Below are 20,222 nucleotides of genomic sequence, written 5' to 3'. Positions count from 1 at the left end.
GGAGGAAGGGTTAAAGGTTGAGTAACCACCAAGTTTCTGATGCAGTTGGATCATTCTTGAATCATTTTAAGAACCTCTTTTTACTTAGCCTTTATCTATAGCTATAATAAAGAACTTAAACTAAACTAAACCATCATTCTACAAAATGCAAAATTCCATAATCAGGCAACTCTGTGCATACTTCTTATTTTATTCTGTTAATTCTATTTGTCTCTTCTGTATGAAACTCTAATAGTCAAAACTGCAGCTGGAAAATAATGATGTGAGGAACGTTTTGAAAGATCTAATCTGAAACTCGTGGGGGAGGCCCTCATATTTTCAGGTGTCATTTGTGAGTTCACTTAGTGTGTCATTATACATTGTAAAATGTCATTGTATTTTCTGAAACTTGTCTGGAAAAATCCAGGAACTCTGTGTTTGAGCTGATGCCATCTTTTTTAATTTGAGTTAACCTTTAGTTGATACTAGCATAAGGATGATTCTGCAAAAGTGTCAGGGTGTAAGTTCTTTCCTGGTTCAGATTAGCTTGCATGGTGACTTCATAAAATGGTTTTCTACTGCCTCAATTTTTCCTTTTATGTTTCTTAAAATTACAGGCGAACTGGAGCGAGTATTCACTTGGCTTGGTCTGGATGTGAGGACGTACACAGATCTGACGTCTCAGGAGATTAAAAATCTCATGCAAACTTGGCAGCGTTTGCAAGATCACAAAGACAGGGACTGTTTTATATGTTGTATCCTATCTCATGGAGAGTCAGGAGCGATCTATGGGAAAGATGAGGAACTTGTATCAATCCGCACAATCATGTCCCACTTCACTGCCAAACAATGTCCACAGCTGGCTGAAAAACCCAAACTCTTCTTTATCCAAGCATGCCAGGGTAAAGAGATACAGTGTCCTGTCTATGTTGAAGCTGATGCACGGATTCCTGACTTGTCTTACATGCAACGGAGTGTTTCTCCTTCTGAAAGTATTCCTGAAGAGGCTGATTTCCTCTTAGGCATGGCCACAATTGATGGATATGTCTCTTTCCGGCACATTCAACAGGGTGCTTGGTATATCCAGGCCCTGTGCAGCAAGCTACAGTTGTTGGTACCAAGGTAAATACTTTGCTTAGCCCTTCCATGAAAAAATGGGAGGAACTTCCCCCTTTTTTTTTCTCCAAAGGCAAATTTATATAGGGACACTAACCCATGTTCTGAGGTGGACAAGATTAGTTAAAACTGATGATTTGTTTGCTTGCCACTGATAAATTTACATTAATGCTGCTAGTACCATAGAGATAATATGGAGAATGTGAAGTTTATTGTAAAAAACCCTCAAAACCTCCCATCTGTATTCTTTAAAGCAGAACCATCTGTTTCTTGAGTGGATTTAGGTAAAAATACTTTATTCCACTATTTTTCTTTACCAGTTGAATCAAGCAAGACAGAGTAAGAAAAGGTCTTTTGTTTTTAATATGACTCAAATGAGAATAAAAGAGGAGAAATATGGAGAAAATAATGTCTTTTCTTTTTTGTGTTTTAAATGTTTATACTGTATCTTCTGGATGATCTCGGAGGTGTTAAATGGAGTGCCATCTGCTCATTAATAAGTAATTTTTTAAATTTTTGCTCTCCTTCTGTCTGTAGGGGTGAAGATATTTTGTCAATTCTTACAGAAGTTAATGAAGATGTGAGCAGACGTGTTGACCGCTTGGGGACAAAGAAGCAGATGCCCCAACCAGCATATACTTTAAGAAGAAAATTTATATTCCCAATACCTAGAGACCCTCCTCCTTCACAGCAACACTGAGGCTTTTAAAATACATCTTTTTATCAGTACATCTCATTTAAATGCTGTTCACCACACTACCTGTTTTAAGGCAGTTATCCAGAACCCTGAGGAACTGTTAGCTTCAAGGCAAGGCCTCATAAATTTTTTTGCCAAGCAAACTGTGAAACTGGAGAGGCACAATTAAAACAATCCATGTGCAAGCTATTTACATCATCTTTACATTTACATTAAACATTTACATCAGGGTTGTGAGAAGCATGCTTCTATCATGTTAAACGTTTTTGAACCTGCACAGACTGCAGGTATAAAAGCATTTTCCTGACAGCATAAGGGTTGCATGTAGCCTTCCATATCTAAACCAGGATTGTTAATGGTCTGGTTTAGGCTTACTGTGTTTTATTTTGCAGGCTAACAATTCTAAGTCCTGCCTCTGAATCCACATAGAGAAAGACAAAGGTGGGAATGAAGAGGAGAAAGCTTAAGTAGTAAGTGGAAAAGGATTTCTTCCATCTCTAATTTAAATTACATTTAACCAGTTAACTACAGAAATCAGTAATTTGTTCCACAATGTACACTGATACCAACTAATGGCTAACATAAACCTCATGTGCAATGAGATCTTTCCAAAACAGAGTAAAGCCAAAATGCTGTATAGTATTCCCTCTGTGAAACCTTGTGAACTGTCATTTCCCTATCACTTCTGGGAAGAAAAGTTAGGGTAGATGATTTTCACACTATGAAATATGGCATTCAGTAGTATAGGTATAGGTTTATCAGATTGGTTAACTTTGTTAAGCATTAAATTTTCTGATTATCATTTCTTGTTTTAAGGTCTAAAATGCAGTTATATAGGAAACAAAGCTCCTTGTTAATTAAGCTTCTAACAGCATTTTGTGAGTTAACTGAAATGATGTCGTGTTGTTTTGTTATGAGCATTTACTATGTATGTCTTTGTCCTTCCTGTTTGTTACTGCATTAAATTCGTACTTCTTTTTAAGAGCTTGGTGAGATAAAATTATGTACTGGGGTAAGGCTTATCCTTTCTGACTGGTCCCTGCACTTTGCTGCCTCAGGGTTTAAGCTGAAGTGAAACTTAGTTTATTTCAGCAGAACACTGATTGTTATATATGATTACTAGCCATAAGTTAGGGTAAAGATTTGAAAGAGTCTGTCTAGCGCTGTTGGATGCAATTTTTAGTTTGCACTATCTAGGATTTTTAGGAAGGGAGTTTTGCATCATACAGAGCATTGAAATGCAGCCTGTTTGCCAAAACATAATGGTCACTTTTTATCATGATGAATTGAGAGTTGTGTGACCCATCACATTTTTAGTCTTCTAAGTTAGTACAGCTGCCACACTTGAAGTCATATCTGTGCCAGAGATAGAAAATCTTTTATCTGTTAGTAACATACTGTAATAGAATCATGAAGTTTCAGGCTCGCAGTTACTGTTCAGGCTTGGTGTACTCTTGGGTTTTATGTTTAGGTAACAATTGCATTTTCATCAGTATGGAGTAAACACTGACAACAATTTCGACGTTTTGCAGGATCTTGTTTTCATTTTTAAGTTCGGTAGACAAAGAACATCATCATGTTATCTTGCTTTCTCTGTAGAGACTTCTGCCTGGGTAATCTCCAGTTAAATCACAGATAGGTAAAGGCAGTCAGAAGAGTCTAAGCTGACTTCTGCCTTGAGTTCCCTGGGGAGAGTGATCCACACTTGTGAAATATAAAAGACTGGTACAAAGTCTCCCTCGTTCATAAGAAGGTTTGTTCAAACACAGTTTACGCTACCATGATTTATACTATTCAGTGTGAATATTTTGCTTGTGTGTATTGAAGGCTGTGTTTATATGGCTGCACATTTCTCATGGTTTAGCTGCAGCTGGCAACTAAGCACCACATGGCCTTTCACTCACCCTCCCCTCCCAGGTGGGATGGGGGAGAGAATCAGAAGAGCAAAAGTAAGAAAACTCATGGATTGAGGTAAGAACAGTTTCATAATTGAAATAATAATAGTAATAATAGTAATGATGATGTAATGAAAAGGGAAACAGAGAGAAAAACAAAACCTGGAAATAAAAACAAGTGACACAACAACTCATCACCCACCAACTAACACCCTGCCACTCCCTGAGTAGCAATCACTGCCCCCCAGCCAACTCCCTCCAGTTTATATACTGAGCATGACATCATATGATATGGAAGACCCCTTTGGCCAGTTTGGGTTAGCTGTCCTGGCTGTGCCCCCTCCAGCTTCTTGTGCACCTGGCAGAGCAGGGGAAGCTGAAAAGTCCTTGACCAGTGTAAGCACTGCTTAGCAACAACTAAAACATCAGTGTGTTATCAACGTTCTTCTCATACTAAACCCAAAACACAGCGCTACGCCAGCTACTAGGAAGAAAATGAACTATCCCAGCCAAAACCAGAACATTGTAATACTTGGGTGCGTGCAGTGGTACTCTCAGCACAACCCCAAAGGCAGGGTAGGCTTAGCACTATAACGCAGTTGCCATTCAGCAAGATTGTTGGACATTTCTCCTGCAGTGTAATGTAAGATAGCAGTTTGAAAGTCTTGGGGGAGAACAGGTAGTTTTCATACAACTTAGATATTTATCACTCCTTGCTGTCCTCACTGTACACCTTCAGTGTAACTCCAGTAATACAGAGCTGTGCCAGAAAAAAATCAGTCCAAACCAAACAAACAAACAAAATGTGATTGGTTTCTGTTAAGGCTTAGTGATGGCATACAGACGCATATGCACATGTGCATGCTCTCCACCTACAGAATTAAAGTAGGGCTGTGTGGTCCTCAAAGTAAAGAATCACAACAAGGTAACATCAGAATGACAATGTGCTAATGTAAATCGCCTCCTGACTAGGGGGATGGGGGAGAAAGAAGTAGGATTGCCTGAAAGGAAACTAGGACTAATTAGCATGATAAAAATCACACCTCTGGAAGGGGACCTTACATGCTAATGTCCGCCTGCCTCTGTATAATGAACTAACCACTGATTGGAACATGCTCAGAAGAGCATCAGTTACCTAATCGGAAGTTGACCAATGAATGAATATTGTGCAACTTCCTCTGTTGTAACCTGTATAAAAGCGCACAGCTTCTCCAAAGAGGGGTGCTAGCTTTACAAACTATTGCCTGGGACCCCTTTCTGTACGGAAAGGTTAGAAGGTGGATCTCGATTCTGTGTGCTCACTGGCTCCTGCACACTGGGCATGGACCTAAGCCCCAATTGAGGGACAACAGTTGTGACTTGTGCAACCCTTGTTTAGATAGCTTTAAGTGCAACTAGTGTAAAAAGAGCCTTTCTGTTGGAAAGTTGGCATCCTGGGAAGACTATGATCTTGAAGTGGGATTTGTAATGTCTGCAAGTCTCTTGTATCCTGTCAGTTTTTGTGCAGGAGCTGTGTATCCTGCCTTGTGCCAGTAGAGGACACAGTCACTATGGTTGCTGAGTAATCAGTAGCCTCCCCGTTTTCACTTCCTCAAGACCAGCCTTTCTGGGAGAGATGAATTTTTGGCAGACTGTTGCACAAGGAATAGATTGGGTCACTGAGACAGTTCTAAAGGAAGCGGGAGGGACAAAACCAGGGTGCCAGGGAGCTGAGGGAAATGGGAGAGGCTGTAAGCTAACAAAAGGACAGCAACATGTTGGGGAAGGGCAAGAGAGGACGAAATAAAAAGTGAAACAGTAAAGACAAAGAGGAAGAACAGTGCCAGGAGGGCTGGTCCTTGAAACTGCTGCATGATGGGAGAAGCCTCTATGTGAAAAGGCAAACCTGGGCTTGACTGGAGTCTTCATTCAGTTAAGACACAGAGGAACTGATGCAGGGAGACAGACACTGAGGCATGAGATGACACGGAGACACAACCATTTTGGACCTGAAGATTGTGGTGTCCCTCTGTGCTACTCTCAGCCTTTGGATAAAAGGACAACTTGCGCCAGTGAAATAAGTCAGACGCGTTTTCTGAACTGTTACTAGCGTGTGCCTTTTGGAAGGAATTTGTATGCCTCATTCTGTTGAAGGGTATGTTATAATTTTGAGTTTATAAGGGTAGATAGGTTGCAATCAATGAATGATTGTTTTAATTGCAAAATTTTAACAAATTTTGGCTCTCCTAATTGGCTCTCTTCATAATGCTGACTTCACAAGCTTCCGAGAGTCTGGTAGCTGTACTGATTGCTGATCATGTATTTCCTGCTGCAAGGAAGATACTGGTGACCAGCAGACCATACTGGGAACCTTACCATTGAAGGCAGAGAGTTCTGTACTTTAAAGAGGGTAAAAATGCCAGAAGTTAATTATTGCTTCAATTATCTTGTAAATGGGGAAGTAGATTACATAAATAATTTCAAAGGAATGTTTAGCCTTTCGGTTCCCTGTGTTCACTGAGTGCTGCTACTGAATTCGGTGCTGATAACTGACTTTTTTTTAATTTAGGAAATAATCTTCCATGAAAGTGCATGTTAAAAATAGGTTAGGGTCAGTTGGAGAGGAACTTCAGAGAAAGGAGGTAAATCACGGAGGATCTGGTGATACAGCAGGACAGGGGGACTGAGATTTCTAAATGGGAAGATATAATTGATTCACCCTTCCCTTACTGTCTTTTAATCAGGATTTATGTATGGGAGCAAATACACTGAGCTGTTCTGTATGCTAGAAAGTCCTGGCTATGCTGCTTAGTGTGTCCCCTTAAACCAAAAGGAAAACCTGGTTACTTTTGTGGCTTGTTTACCGATTTTTCTCACAAACACTGTAATGATTAATTTTCTGAAACTGGAACGATGCATGATAGGTGGACTAGAGAACGCTGCATTAGGACCACAGCTTATTACTTTGTTATACTTTTCATAAGTCATGTGACCATACAGACCATAGTACAAAAGGCAGGACTTTTCCTGGAACTTTAGAGGCCGTGGCTGTCTCACTTTTTTCAGAGTTGTTCCACCAGTCCTCCAGCCTGTCCTCCCATGTAAGCGACATAAAATTAGTATTGTTATTGTTGTTATTATTATCATTAAACAGTTTGCATGTTGTATTGGTTGCATATTTAGTAAAGTGGGAGAAAAAGACAGAAGCAGTTAAACATTGTTTTAGTGTGCTCCCTGTATTTACAAACAGGCTTAAATATAGTGTGTAGGTGGCAGGTCTATTCTAATTGCAATAATTTTGTAGGTTTGAAACTTACAGCCTTTGAGAAATAAAAATTAATATTTCCTTTACCAGATAGATTTACTTTTATAAGCACATGCCTTGTACCTTAAAAAACATTTATATGAGAAAGAAGATAACTTCATAACTAGCTACCAAGAAAGTATTCTTCTCTTTCCCGTGTGGATATGAAAATATACAGTCAGATCTGAGATCATTGAATCATGAGGTTAAGCACATATGATTTATTCAGATACTAGTGGTTTTGTGGTGATACGGGCTGAGTGGTGTGGATTCTAATCTGTTTAAAAGTTCCGTTTGAATGGATTTGACGAAAACAGTATTTGAGGGCAGAGCATGAATCGTATTTGCTGCATCACCGTGTATGTTTTGCTGTTTTATCAGTTTTTTTGAGAGACAAAGGTTTAAGATTCAGTTGTATGTTCACTCTTGCTAACTAACAGACTGCTGACCAAGGGTACGCCACAAAAAGCTGCTTTGCTGTAGAGTGGTCCTTGGAGGAAAGGGGAGCACGATTCTCTGCTAATTATTTTTTTTAATATTTACGGTAGTACTGATTGAGTTAGTCAGCTGGGCTACTTTGGAGTTACTAGCCCTGGTATTGCAACATTTGCAGTAGCAGTAACCTTAAAATGGATTGCCTAATACTCCGTAGTGTAGGAATAGGAAGTTTTGATTTGCTGTTGTCAACTTTTCTGTCTCCCAGTGAATCCAGTGGGACAAGAGACCTCTACTGAATGCATTTCTTCTAGAGTTTCTCTTCAGAGATTCCTAAGTGTCTTAGATCTAAGGCAGAGAGAGTAAAGAGACAAATGGTTCTCTTACCAGAGAGGCAGTGGAGGCAGGTCTTTAAGTGTCAGGGTGAGATAATTGGAAGATTTGCACTTGGTATTTTCTTACTTTTTCTTGTGCTCAAAAGTTCGATCCATAAGCCAAGTTTAATATTTCTAAAGCTGGTGGAGGAAGCGGTGGAGGAGGGAGGTGCGATTTGGTGCTCAGTAAAATGTAACTTGTTTGATAAGAATTCTCCTGGCCTTTTTAAAAGGGTTGACATGATCTGTATTTGATTTTAATATTACAAATTGATTGAGAACTGGGAACTGAGTTTTATGTGATGCAGATAATCCAAAACAAGAAGAGGTGCTTTGGCTATGCTGACCAGGGTCAGAAGCAGCGTATAAAGAAAAGCAAAGCCAAATAGCTTAGAAGAGCTATACTCATGTGGACTGTTATCTTTGTTTTGATGTAAAAGCTTTATCTTTGTTATGGTATAAAAACTGGCAGTCTCATTTACTACGTAGTCTGTGTTTCAGACTTGCAAGTGGCTCTTGCTCCCAAATAGGATCAAACCTCAGCCCAAACAAAATCAAAACAGCAGCAGCCTGCAAGGATTGTACATCCTGTACATTGTTACTTCCCGCTGTCTAGAGGCGCCATAGGAAGTGAGAACAATCTGTGACTTTCTCTCTCAATTTCACTTAGTACAGTTTTTCATATTCCTTGTTAAGTCAAGAGAACTGAAAGAGCTAAGCACCAAAGCTATGATAGCAAGACAGCCTGTCTCTGCTGTTTTGGTTGCATGTATTTATTTTGGGCTATTTTGCATGATGTTACACCTTTTATAATCAGGTTGTTGGCACTACTGTTACTGACACTTCTGTTTGTGTTTAGATCCAAATCCTGATGTGAAATGAGTACAGACTTCCAGAGACTCCTTTTTGACATTTCTGAGGCTTTGGTCACAGATGAACTGGTGTCTCTGAAGTTCCTCAGCCTGGACTACATAGCCGCGAGGAAGCTGGAAGCCATCCAGGAGCCCAAGGCCTTCTTTGAGGCACGTTCCTCAGCCTGGAGCATGTCCCCATGAGGAAGCTGGAAGCCATCCAGAAGGCGCAGGACTTCTTCGAGGCGCTGCAGGAGAAAGGCATGATCGAGGCAGGGAACCTGTCCTTCCTGAAGGAGCTGCTCTACCGCATCGGTCGGATCGACCTCCTGGAAGCCCAGCTGGGCTCCAGCCGAAAAGAGATGGAGAGGGAGCTTCAGATCCCAGGCAGGGCACAAGTGTCGGCCTACAGGTAAGCACAGAAGTAGTAAACCTTTGCATGCAAAATATACAACAGTTCTGTTGTGTACTGTCTTGTTTTCCGTCTGCACTGTTGTCTTATGAATATCCCAGCATAACTGTGTTTATTACAGCGTGACTACCTGCCACTGTGAGTTTTACATTTCGCAGTTAAAATGTGTAATTGTGGTGTTTACTTCTCATAACTTTCTTAATCAGGCTTTCTCTGTTCTTTATTGCCAGGCAACTGCTATATGGAATTACAGAGGACTTGACTCCAGATGATGTTAAACGTGTGAAGTTCCTGCTCCAAAAGCAAATACCAAAGAACAAGCTTCAGGATAATGCTGTACGCAAAGTGATCTTGATAAGTTTCTTGCAAGGCTAATTCAGAGTCTGCTAGTGCTTGTGAGAAGGGAGGAAAGAGAAAGCAGTCTGCTCTCACTAAAATCTGTTGTTGAAAGAACTGTGATGTTAGCTGATAGCTGCTGTGTGAAAGAATGGACTTTTTTTTCTCATTGCATCTTTTCTCTGCCCTTTTTTGCTCTCCTGTTCCTATTGTCCCTCCACCACCTGTCTCCCTAATCTTTTCTTCTTGCAAAATCCATCATGCTCTTCCTTTCATCTTTGCTTGGCACTTATAAAGGCATTTGAACATATGCTGTATCTAGGAAGAGTGATGTTTGCTGGAAGAAAAAACCATGTTTTGGAGACAGTTCTAATGTGTATTCAATCACAAATTGTCTGTGTGTCATTGGCTACATTTTCTTCTTTATTGTAATCTGGGGTAACAGCGTTTTGTTAACTCCTCCACAAAAGTATTTAGAGGTTTGATAAGCTAGTTTAAGACTTGTATTGTAAATAATGAACCATGTTATAAAAATGCCTGGTATTATTAAGAAGCTTCCTTAAAAGCCCTATTTGTGTTCTGGCACCTGTAGGAAAACTAGGAGATTTACCTCCAACTTGGTGGACTATTGAGCTTTAAAAAACAAAATTAGCCCTGAACACCTCTTCTGTAACAGAAAATCTAAAATAGCACAGCCAAATGACTTAATAGCACTTCATCTGAACACAGAGGCCCAACAGGATGCCATGGTGTTATCCACATCAGTGCTTTGCACTGCTGAAACAAAGCAGAATAACCTAGACATAGGCAATTTCTAATGATCCTCTCTTAACCGTAATGATGTGTTTCTTCAGTTGCATTGCATCCTGACCCTTGTTTTAATGAGGTTTGGAAGAAAAAAAAATTGGTCTTCAGCTGGTCAGTCTCTGGGAGTGAGGAAGGTGTCTTCTGCTCTGACCAGAAGTGCCTGATACTGCAGTTATTGAAGGTCACTGTATGAGTTTGGGTTATGTGTTTTTGTTTTACCAGTCAATGTTGAAGGTGTTACTGGAAATGGAAAGAAATGGGATAATCAAAGAAGATGACGTAACAGTGCTGAAAGATATATTAAAGGGATTTAGAACTGATGTAAAGAAAAAAATCGATGCCTATGAAGAAAAAACAAAAGGTAAATTATTTAATCTGCTGTTTAAGAGTAGAGATTTTTTTTTTGTGATTTTTATGCCTCTGTCCTTGGCAGCTCAGGAGTCCAGAGATGAGAGACGTTACAGTAACCTAGGATAGGCAGAGCAGCTCTTGATACCTGTGGTTTCTGAAGTTCCCTGCTACTTCACTATCCCATCATATCTTCTTGTATTTCTCCTTGAAGTATGTTCTGTGTCTTGTAAACAGTCTGCTTCTCCCTCCTCTTTGCCCTAAATGCAATTTTTCTCTTCAGGAAATAGTGCAGTGCTGGTTTTGGACCAGGATAGCTTTTCAGTCACTGAAAGAGACTGGAGGTGACAGGTGCCTTGGGAAAACTTGTATTGGCAGATTGTCAGCATTATTTTCTGATAGCCAGGTTGTCTGCTTTTAGTCAAAGGAAGAGTCCCTGGAGACCAGGTGCTTGGTTAAAGCATAACCACAGCTTTTTGTACCAGATGTGAAATTTTAAGGACTCCAGTATATCTGCACTTTTGCAGCAGAGGTGGTGACTTGTGACACCTCAGCTGGGCCTTACTCTTTAGGAAACAGGATGCATCAACCAACAACTGAGACCTATTATATTTTTCCCCAGAACTTACTTTTGGATGACTCAGAATGTGTGTTTCCTTAGACACATCTATACAGCCCATGCAGTTCCCTGCAGAGATACCGACTAGTTTCGCCAGCATGTCTTTGTGCTGTTGACCTGTGCTTGTGTCTTTAAAAGATCAGAAAAAAACTGCCAAGGGTGACTAGTGTAAGCAAGCCCCATGTCAGGGGGAATGGCTTTTTAGGAGTATTGTTATTACTTTATCCTCCTTGAAAAAGAGCACATCTTACCGATCTTGTTGCCTGGACAACTAAATTTCATTTAAACACATCTGTGTAACTTGTAAAAGGGATACTGTGATTTATTTCCTTGAGTAGAATCATGGGTTTGATGATTTCTTCACTTATTTCAGGCAGTTGTATTCAAAGAAGTGTTTTGTTGCTTTGAGGAGATCTTCTGTTATGCTGGTATTCTGCATCATTGGTGTGTCCACCCAAACAGTAAAGTTCTCTGGAGAAGAGACAAAGGCCTCCAAAATAAATGAACTAGTTGTAGTGTACCACTGTGCAAAAATGGGTCTTCTCTTTCACTTATGTATCCCATAGTAGAGATGCTAGTGAATGGCTTGCCTGGGGTGACTACTCACATTCAACCTTTTATTATCTGGATCTTGCTACCAGTAAAAGATCAGAGAAGAAACGGAGCACAGCTCTGCACAGCTTCAATAACCAGCAGTCTGTGAAACTGGAGCCCTTTTTGGCTCAGCTCTACAAAATGATGGTGTCTCAGCGATGTGGAAACCTTCCTCCACCTCACTCCTTGCACTGTTTTTTTGAGTCTTGAAATATGTACAATGGAAGAATTATCTTTTTAGTCCTAAGTGTTCTGTTTATCTTCTCCCTCTTAGAAAATGATTCCAAGGAAAAACTCCACTATCCAGTGCCTGTGCCTGTTGTCCATCCAGCAGAACAAGGAGCAGAGGGAGAGACACCACAGCTGGTGAGAAATACCTTGAGATTACCTTTAAAGTTTTTATCCAGCTCCTAGGAGCAGGGAGCATAAATTCTTAAGACTAAGCAGGTGGAAGAGCTGAAAGGGAGGGGTTCTGGCTTTATACATAGGCCTTAGAAAAATTCCTATCTTCAAAACAGGACCAAGCCTTGTTCCTTTTTGAGGACCCGGCTGTCAGCAGCTTTTTAGGCAAGAAATGAAGGAGTAGCTATTGCATGAAGAAAACCAATCTTAACGATAATGGAGACTGGGACATTAAAGTCCTGGCCAGGATGCTCCTGGACAGATGGGAGAACAACAGAATCTGCTACCTCACTAGAAACTCACAAGGACTCTCAGAAGGAATGGTGGGGTGCAGGAACTTTTCCTCTGCACATGTAAATTTGTGTTTCCGGATAGTCACTTTCTCCCATGCCAAAATCATATCCTAACCACAGAGAGATAGGAGGAGAGATTCAGGGAGACAGAGCAGATTCCTGTCCCCTGTAGCTAGCTTGTATTCTTAGGCTTTTCCTTTATTGTGTCTTGGCCCTCATGATTTTTTTGCTCTTGGACATGAAGGACCAACAATCTGTGTATAGCATATTTATCTTTTGGATGCTTGGCACCTCTTTCTTACCTGTTTTCTTTGCTTCTACAGCTTGTGGAAGCATATAAAATGAAAAATAATCCCCATGGTTACTGTGTGATTCTTAACAACTATGCTTTTAAAAATCCACGTGAAGACAGAGAAGGAACAGTGAAAGATGGAGGTAAGTACTTTTTTAATCCAATTACTGGTTTGGTTTTTTTGCTGATAATTCTCTCAAAGAATTGTCTGATCTTTCCTGTGAAAAAGAATCATGTCCACTGAGCTCCTTTGCCTCCAGAGTAACTGGAATGACAGTCACTGTAGAAATGGGAAATATGCCACTTCCAACAGTTTAGCTGATGGCTTAAAGAAGGAACCACTTCCTGTTCTAGGTAAAAAGCATCGTCTTAGTTGGTCAAATGTACCAGATGTTGAAGGAGGGATTACTATTCCACCTTTTCTCTTTTTGATTGTTTTTAATTCAGTTAATCACGGAGTAAAATTTTTAAGTCCTTAAATTCTATTTAATGCTCAAATAAATGCTACTGCGTTATAATTTTCCTTAAAGCCTGTTTTCCTGCAAGAGTGACTTTTAAAATAGACAAGATTTTTATGTTAAAAAAGTAAAATCTATGTCATGAAAGCACACATCACTGATATTTTAACTCCATCCAGCCTGTTTACAGGCTGCTTGCTTCCCAGCTACTTTCTTACCACCCATGCAACAATTAAGTCAATATTTGCTGAGAAGTCTGCATAGCATTTGTTAGTGGGTTACTCTGCCTTCCTTCTTGTTGCATTGATCATTCTCACAGACCTACCTACTTCATTTAAGAGTGGCAGCATTTGTCATTCTGAAGAGGTACCTCTTCTTTAACTTGCTAAGTGGTGTTCTTAAGCACCTGAGATTACTATGCAATGCACAGTTAAAGCTTGCTTTAACACAGTAAGCTTCACTAATCTGTACCTATTAATCAAATAATCTGAAACCTGTTTTTGTTTTAGATGGTGTGATGCTTAACCCAGTTGTGTTTAAAAAAAATAAAATTAGGCATTTGGGTTTTTCTAATTAGATTTGGCAGGCTGAGTCAGTCAGGTGAGTTTATTGGTGGGATCTGAACACTTCCGCTAATATCTGTTCTACCACACATAAATTTATGTTTCAGCATCTTCCTTGTCACTGTTTATGTTTAACAAGTGCCTTCCGACTTTTTTTCCTAGAGGCTGTGAAGGGGGTCTTTGAGTGGCTTCAGTTTGAGACAGTTGAGCACATGGATCTAGAAGCAAACCAAATATATGCGAAAGTTAAAGAATACAGTAAAAAAGATCATAGTAACATGGACTGTTTTGTTTGCTTCATTCTTTCCCATGGTGAAAAAGACAAAATAAAAGGCATCGATGATGAGTTTGTAACTATTAAAGATTTACTCTCCTGCTTCAGTGGATCTAATTGTCCTTCTCTTGCTGGAAAACCCAAGCTGTTTTTCATCCAGGCTTGCCAAGGCTCTGTAGGTCATCCAGCTGTCCCAATAAAAGAAGACTTTTCTGGCCATCTTGAGACGGATGCTACCCCTGTGACTTCCATTCCTGATCAGGCTGATACTCTGGTTGGCATGGCTACAGTGGAAGACTATCAGTGCTACCGCTGTGTAAGGACTGGCAGCATTTACATTCAATGCCTCTGTGACAAGATGAAGTTGCTTTGCCCACAGTAAGTGCTATTTTTAATCCGTGTACATTGGGGGTATTGCAGACGTACATACTTAAGCATGCTGTGCTGCAACATCAGTATTTTGCATTTGTGCTATATAATGCTTTTTTCACCTGCGGGACAGTGCAGAACAGTAATTATTCTGGAATTGGGCATTGTCATTCTACAGATGAACCAAAGTACAAGGGACTTCCCCTAGTTTGCCTGTGGCAGAACCAGGGTTATAATGCTGGAACATTTCGTATAAACAATTGTGTGTATGTGTGTGCGTGATTTTTCTTCCAGTGACATCTGATGAGAGGCAAATTTCTTGAGTAATTGCACAGACCAAAGAAATCAGTGTTCTTTAGTCATAATTGTCATTGTTGCCTCCCTCCCATCCCCATCATAAGTTTGATACAGAAAGTAGAATTTCTCTTCAGGTATCACTTTCACGTGGTATCCAGAAGAGGGCTTGGAGAATGGAGGTTTGGTTCTGTTTCACCTTAGTGCTGCCTTCTGACTACAACCAAAGTAGGGAACTGCATTTGCTGGTAAAGCGATGCTACACGGAGGTCGCTTTTATTTTCCCAAACACGCTAAATTCTGTGGTTACACAATGGAGTGTGCAGTTTCAGTGACAGGCAGGGTAAGGGGAAGATACCAGCCTTCCCTGAGATACCACTTTATTGGGGCAAACATAGATCAGCTTCTTGGCCTGGCTGCAAGTACAATGTATTTCAATGTAACTTTTCTTCATTTTTGTTCAAGACAGAAGGATCTCATAACCATCCTGACAGAAGTGAACAAGGAAGTGGCAGGAAGAGTATTAGGTGGATGGAAGCAGATGCCAAAGATAACATCAACCCTACGGAAGCAGTTGATCTTCCAAATTCCACAATGTCCATCAACTGAAAAGTAGAAAATAAGAATACGCTCAATTAGGAATCACATCTGGAATGGGCTTCCACAGGGAAGAGAATTTGCAAGAGAAATTATCTGGATCTGTGTAGTTAGCCACAGTCCTCGGGGCCATGGGACCTAAATTTTCCAATTCCCATGTTTAATCAGTCTCCTGGCACCTGGATCTGTAGCGGTGTGGTAAGGCCATGGAGTACAGATCTGGCTTTCTGTCCTGCAGAAGCAGTGGAGTCTGTTCAGTCTGGGTTTCAAGTGAGGAAGCACTTCCAAGTAGTACGATTTTTAAGAGTCACTGGAAATGCCAGTGGAAGTCCCATTTCTGTTCAAGGAGTTATAAGTCCCTGAAATCTGAAGAAAAGAATAGATAGATTCAGAATGCTAGATCCCCTCCCAGGGACCGTGTGTAAGATTGTAGCTGATTTACCCAGAGGTGAATCATCAGCTGTCTCTGGAAGCTGCATAATTATTCATGGAAAAATAACATCCCTGTCTAGAAGGACCAAAAAAAAATTATTATGATAATACAAGCTTGGTTCTTTCCCTTCAAATATTTGGTTTGCTTTATGTTCTAATGTTCTAATTTATGTGGCTAAACAGCACTGCTGTTCAGGTTTTTTTAATAGTAAGGGTTCTAATTGTGTTTTTTTCTCAGAGCTCTTAGGGGACAGTCTGTTTTGAATTACTGTCCACCTCTGGAAGGAAGGCCCCACTCCATTTCATCCACTACTCTGAGATGCTGTCTCCTCCTGGCAACTGACTGTAGCTCCTGTGGACTCCTGTTTCTGTTGTAATAAATACTCATGGTTTTCATATCACCTTTGTGGTGTGTGTCTCTTCTGGATTAGTTGACTGAGGGACAGTCAGCACAACAAACACTTTTACTTCAGCAGCAGAAGTTATTTTGCTCTCACTGAAGTATTTGATGGCAGCCACCCCGAGGGGCAGCATATTGATACCCGGCCGATGCCAGTGAGGCTGTTCTTACCTTGCGTCCTCAGCAATGTGTCGGTGGCATGTGGGAACTGTATGAGGTTCTGAAGGCTACATTCCTTTTGAGTTTATAACAAGATAAATGATGGGTTTGAGACACTTTGTAACTTCTGCTTTTTTTTTTAGTTTGCATTGTTTGGAAATCCATGTGTAGCCATAAAGCAGGGGTTCTTTATTCAATCCTGCTTGTGTTCTTGAAGCAAATTTTTTTTTTCTAATTTCACACAATGTATTGGCAGTTGCATTTTGCTCCCCTTACCCTTTATCACCTTCCAAGTAAAAGGGAGAACGCCCGTTCTTAGAATCACAGCTCTGTTCACACAGGTTTCCTAAGTTATAAATAGATGTTACAAGCACTATGTAAATGAGAGTGCTGTTTGTGGCAAGAGTTATCAGAAGGTGTTACTGGGTATGATGCAGTTCTGTGGCTGACATTTGGTTAACCATTTAGGAAATGTGGCAATAATAATTTACATTTTTATAACGTTTTCATAAATAAGACCCTGATACGAAGTTAGTAATTATATTTGTGAATGTTGTTTTGTGATAAGGAAATATAGCTTAAATGAAATAACTGCTTCCTGTGGGAGAAACTTGCTGGAAGGTGGCGGCTGTTCCAGTAGTGAAGTTGTGAACCCACAGCATTTCTGTTCTTTGATACCATGTGAATTCTCCGTGTCAGGGTTCAATACTCTCTGACCAAGTTCTTTCAGATATTCCACAGGAGGAGGAATTGGATCTCAAGTTTACTGCTTTGGTATATTTGGTTCTACATGGGGTTTTGTTTTAGTAGAGTGATAACAGCGACATACTGAAATCACAACACAAGCATAATTTAGCAATACAGTCGAACTACAGTACAAACGTGATTCTCATTACCCGTCTCTCTATGCTCACCATCATGACATTGGGCATCCCCAGTCACGATAGAACACGTGGGTTGAAGCCAGCTCAAGCCTGCAGCTCTTTTCAAAGTTTAAATGTTCAGTTGTCCAGTTTTTATACTTTTGTGTGAGCCATGTATTCACACACCCCCCCATGCTGGTCTGGCTAGCTCAGGAAGACATTATCCTCTGTTAATTGTCTTGGAGAACCTGATGATTCACAGGTGCAGCCATTTTCTCTAAAGCTACAGTTACCCTCCAAGTCTCCCTGATGTTCAGGTAAATTGAGTTTTCTTTAGGATGTATTCTTCCCTGAGATCCTTGGGGTTTTTGCCCTTCTCCTCTGAGCTGTTCTCCACTATGGGGGAGGTGTGCTGCTCAGTCACACCCTGTCCTTAAATTGGCATGGTATTTTGTTCTACCTGTTAAAATCAGGCCACCTCCATAGCTAACATTATTGCCTGCTGATGAAGACCTACTAGAAGGGAGGCAAAACCCCATCAAAATCCTCTAAAGGACTGCAGGAAGTAGCTGTACTGTGAATTTATATGTGGCTCACGCAGTCATCAAGGAAGGAAAAAACATACTTTCAGTTTTATGGTTCTGAGCAAAGTATGCGCGCGTACACCCGCGGCAGGGTGGTTCTTGCACGTATTTGTCACCCTCCCACAGAACTGAGAGGCAAGGTGGCTGGTGGATCTGCAATTTTCTGACTCATTTTTCCTCTGTAGGATAACCTGGAGAATGGTGAGCGGCAATTGCCTTTCCTCTCTGAAGGCCCTCAGCTATGGTTACTTTGCCTGTCCTCCCTTTTCTTCAGCTCCTGGCTGGGAGGCCAAATGTTACGGCAAATGGCAAAACAACCCCGGGGCTCCATTCTGTGTTTTGTTTTCGGCCAGCAGAAAGTGGAGTCAGAAGGTTGGTAGCAAAGCAAAGTTGGCGAGATGAAGTCCCGCAGGCTTGAGCTGCGAGCAGGCAAGATCAGAGTGGTGCTGTTTGCAAAGGGAAATGCTTAGAAGAGTTGGGGAGGACTTTTTTTTTTTTTTTTTAGCTGCAGAGGCGGAAATAATGTTATTCAGTGGCATGAATCCCTGCCCAGTCATTTGCATCTTGCTACCTATTCGTTCAGTTTAACGTCAGTTTCCCGGGGAGCTGTTTACGCCCACCTTTCGTGGGAAGTTGGTCATTCTCTCCACCAGCATGGTTTTAGGGTGGCTTCCTAGTATGCTACTGTTGGGATGGGTTGGTGGTGCGTGTAAGGAGCCTGCCGGTGGTCAGATTGCTGCCAGCTTCTCCCATTGCACAGGCTGCTGTAAGTATGTGTTCTCCCACCACCTAGATAAGGGTTCACTCTTAGTTCTCAAGGCGGTGCGAAATTCAGGGACAAAAGAGTTTTGATCAGCTGAACTGTTGGCTATGCCTGTGGTCTGTAAGATCTCCTGCAGGAAATCTTGAAGCCCACGGAGAAGCGGAAACAAAATAGACACCATTTAGGAGATTAAGCTATAGAGCTGGGAGTCCAGAGCTAGACTTTTCTCGGGAGGTGTTAGGTGTTCAGCCCTTGCTGGTTACCCTTTTTATTCTGACCCCTAACTAACACGGGCCCATTCTCTCCGAAATTATTCAGATCTGCCTCTTTTCAGCTAGAGATGTCTCAAATTACGAACAAACAGATTAAACATTGCATGTTTAATCTGCAATGACTTCTATGCAATGCACTAAAAAATATAGCTGAGATGTTTGGGAATTCCCAGATACTCATTTCTGTGTGTCCTTTCTGTAACTGTGCCTTTTGCTTTTCACTGTAGCTGTTCTGGTTTTGACAGCCACTGGAATTCCCCAGGCCCCGAACATGGCTGGCTCTTGTGGGTGCCAACTGTAATACGTTTCTAGCCAGATGGAACGTTACTCTGGACATGTCTTCTGAGCTTGGCCTAGGTCTTTTACAGGAGTTTTACATTTGTGTAGCCGCTTTGTGTCTGATTTTTCCAGGCATGTCAGTGCAAAGAGAAGAACCCGTACCTCCGTCGGTCTATTTACTAGGAAGAGCTTGTTTTAACATGACTTGAGGGCACCTTAGCTCATGGGCTGTTAAAAAGTGTCTTACCATATTCAGATTACTTCCACCTTTGACCCAGCCTGCCACACAGGCAGTAATCACGCGTAGGGTTTTTGAACCATTGAAAAGCCACTTCTGTGATAACAGTGTAAAGACTTCTGCTTAATTTATTGTCATCTGTTTTTTCCTGGTTTTGGGGGGGGGGGGGGGGAAGTGACTCCGGTTTTAAATCAGTGCTTAGCGGGAACACCGTTTCTTTATTTGGAGAGTACGGATGCTCTGAGGGTGGCTCTCGTGCTCAAGGCTGAGCGCTAAGGAGTTAAGGGTTGTTTTCAGAAAGGTGAAATGCCACCTGGTAAAATCGCTTCCCTCCTCCCTCCTGTTGTTGTGAAATACCATCTATGGAGCATGCTGCACCAGAAGGTCTGTCAGGGGGGGTGCACCAGCCCAGGGTCTCACGCCACCCCGCAGTGCTCCTGCGAGCCTGCTCCTGTGGCTAGAGGGGTCTTCGGTAGATCTGGGAGGGGTGGGACGGGAGCCGGTTCCATGGCTGTTAGGGTAGAAGGCCGAACACCCGCACCGCACCGAGTGTGCTGCGTTGCCTGCCGGCAGCCCCAAAGGGCTCGCAAGGGGAAAGCCGAGCCAGGGGCGTTACGAGCTTCTTTCTGTGTGTATTTAAGCGGCGCCGAATTGTGAGCGCCTTAGAACTAGAGGGAGGCGACAGCAGGAAAAGCCGGGGCAGAGGGAGACCTTTAGCCCTGCGCCAGTAGCTTCAGCAGCCTCAAGAACGGACGCGGGACCGGTCAGCGCTTCATCCCTGTGCACGGAGGGGGCCTAAAACGCACTTGAGAGAAGCCCCCTCCGGCAGACGCGCAGTTTTTAAGTCAAGCCGCGGGGTTTTTTGCTTGGTGTGTTTGTTCACTTAGAAATCCCGGCGGAACTACAGCTCCCAGGGGCCCCGGCGGCGGGCGGAAGCGCGGGGG

At 41.7% G+C, this 20,222-nt stretch overlaps 2 protein-coding genes across 9 annotated transcripts in view; both read left to right on the top strand.

Moving 5' to 3' along the window:
* The window catches only part of LOC104130512 (caspase-10), a 12,000-nt gene extending 8,265 nt beyond the window's left edge, over positions 1-3,735 (top strand). For 5 of the 7 annotated variants that reach the window (XM_035899051.1, XM_035899050.1, XM_035899052.1 and 2 more), the window contains 2 exons: positions 597-1,101; positions 1,633-3,312. In XM_035899051.1, coding sequence (XP_035754944.1) covers positions 597-1,101; positions 1,633-1,795 — 668 coding nt within the window. In that variant the 3' untranslated portion in view covers positions 1,796-3,312. Of the gene's footprint in view, positions 1-596; positions 1,102-1,632; positions 3,313-3,391 lie in introns of those variants that run through there. The other 2 variants (XR_004842611.1, XR_004842612.1) reach the window with 2 other exon arrangements.
* CASP8 (caspase 8) overlaps positions 3,457-20,222 on the top strand; it is a 24,663-nt gene continuing 7,897 nt past the window's right edge. The window contains exons 1-9 of one of the 2 annotated variants that reach the window (XM_035899053.1): positions 3,457-3,545; positions 8,639-8,801; positions 8,876-9,042; positions 9,273-9,378; positions 10,408-10,546; positions 12,021-12,112; positions 12,765-12,876; positions 13,917-14,406; positions 15,157-16,121. In XM_035899053.1, coding sequence (XP_035754946.1) covers positions 8,658-8,801; positions 8,876-9,042; positions 9,273-9,378; positions 10,408-10,546; positions 12,021-12,112; positions 12,765-12,876; positions 13,917-14,406; positions 15,157-15,307 — 1,401 coding nt within the window. In that variant the 5' untranslated portion in view covers positions 3,457-3,545; positions 8,639-8,657 and the 3' untranslated portion in view covers positions 15,308-16,121. Of the gene's footprint in view, positions 3,546-8,638; positions 8,802-8,875; positions 9,043-9,272; positions 9,379-10,407; positions 10,547-12,020; positions 12,113-12,764; positions 12,877-13,916; positions 14,407-15,156; positions 16,122-20,222 lie in introns of those variants that run through there. The other variant, XM_009643554.2, reaches the window with a different exon arrangement.

The sequence above is a fragment of the Egretta garzetta genome, unplaced genomic scaffold (genome assembly GCF_000687185.1).
Source record: "Egretta garzetta isolate BGI_Z169 unplaced genomic scaffold, ASM68718v1 scaffold297, whole genome shotgun sequence".
In the NCBI taxonomy this organism is placed as follows: Eukaryota; Metazoa; Chordata; class Aves; order Pelecaniformes; family Ardeidae; genus Egretta; species Egretta garzetta.
This window is presented reverse-complemented; position numbering and strand designations above follow the sequence as displayed.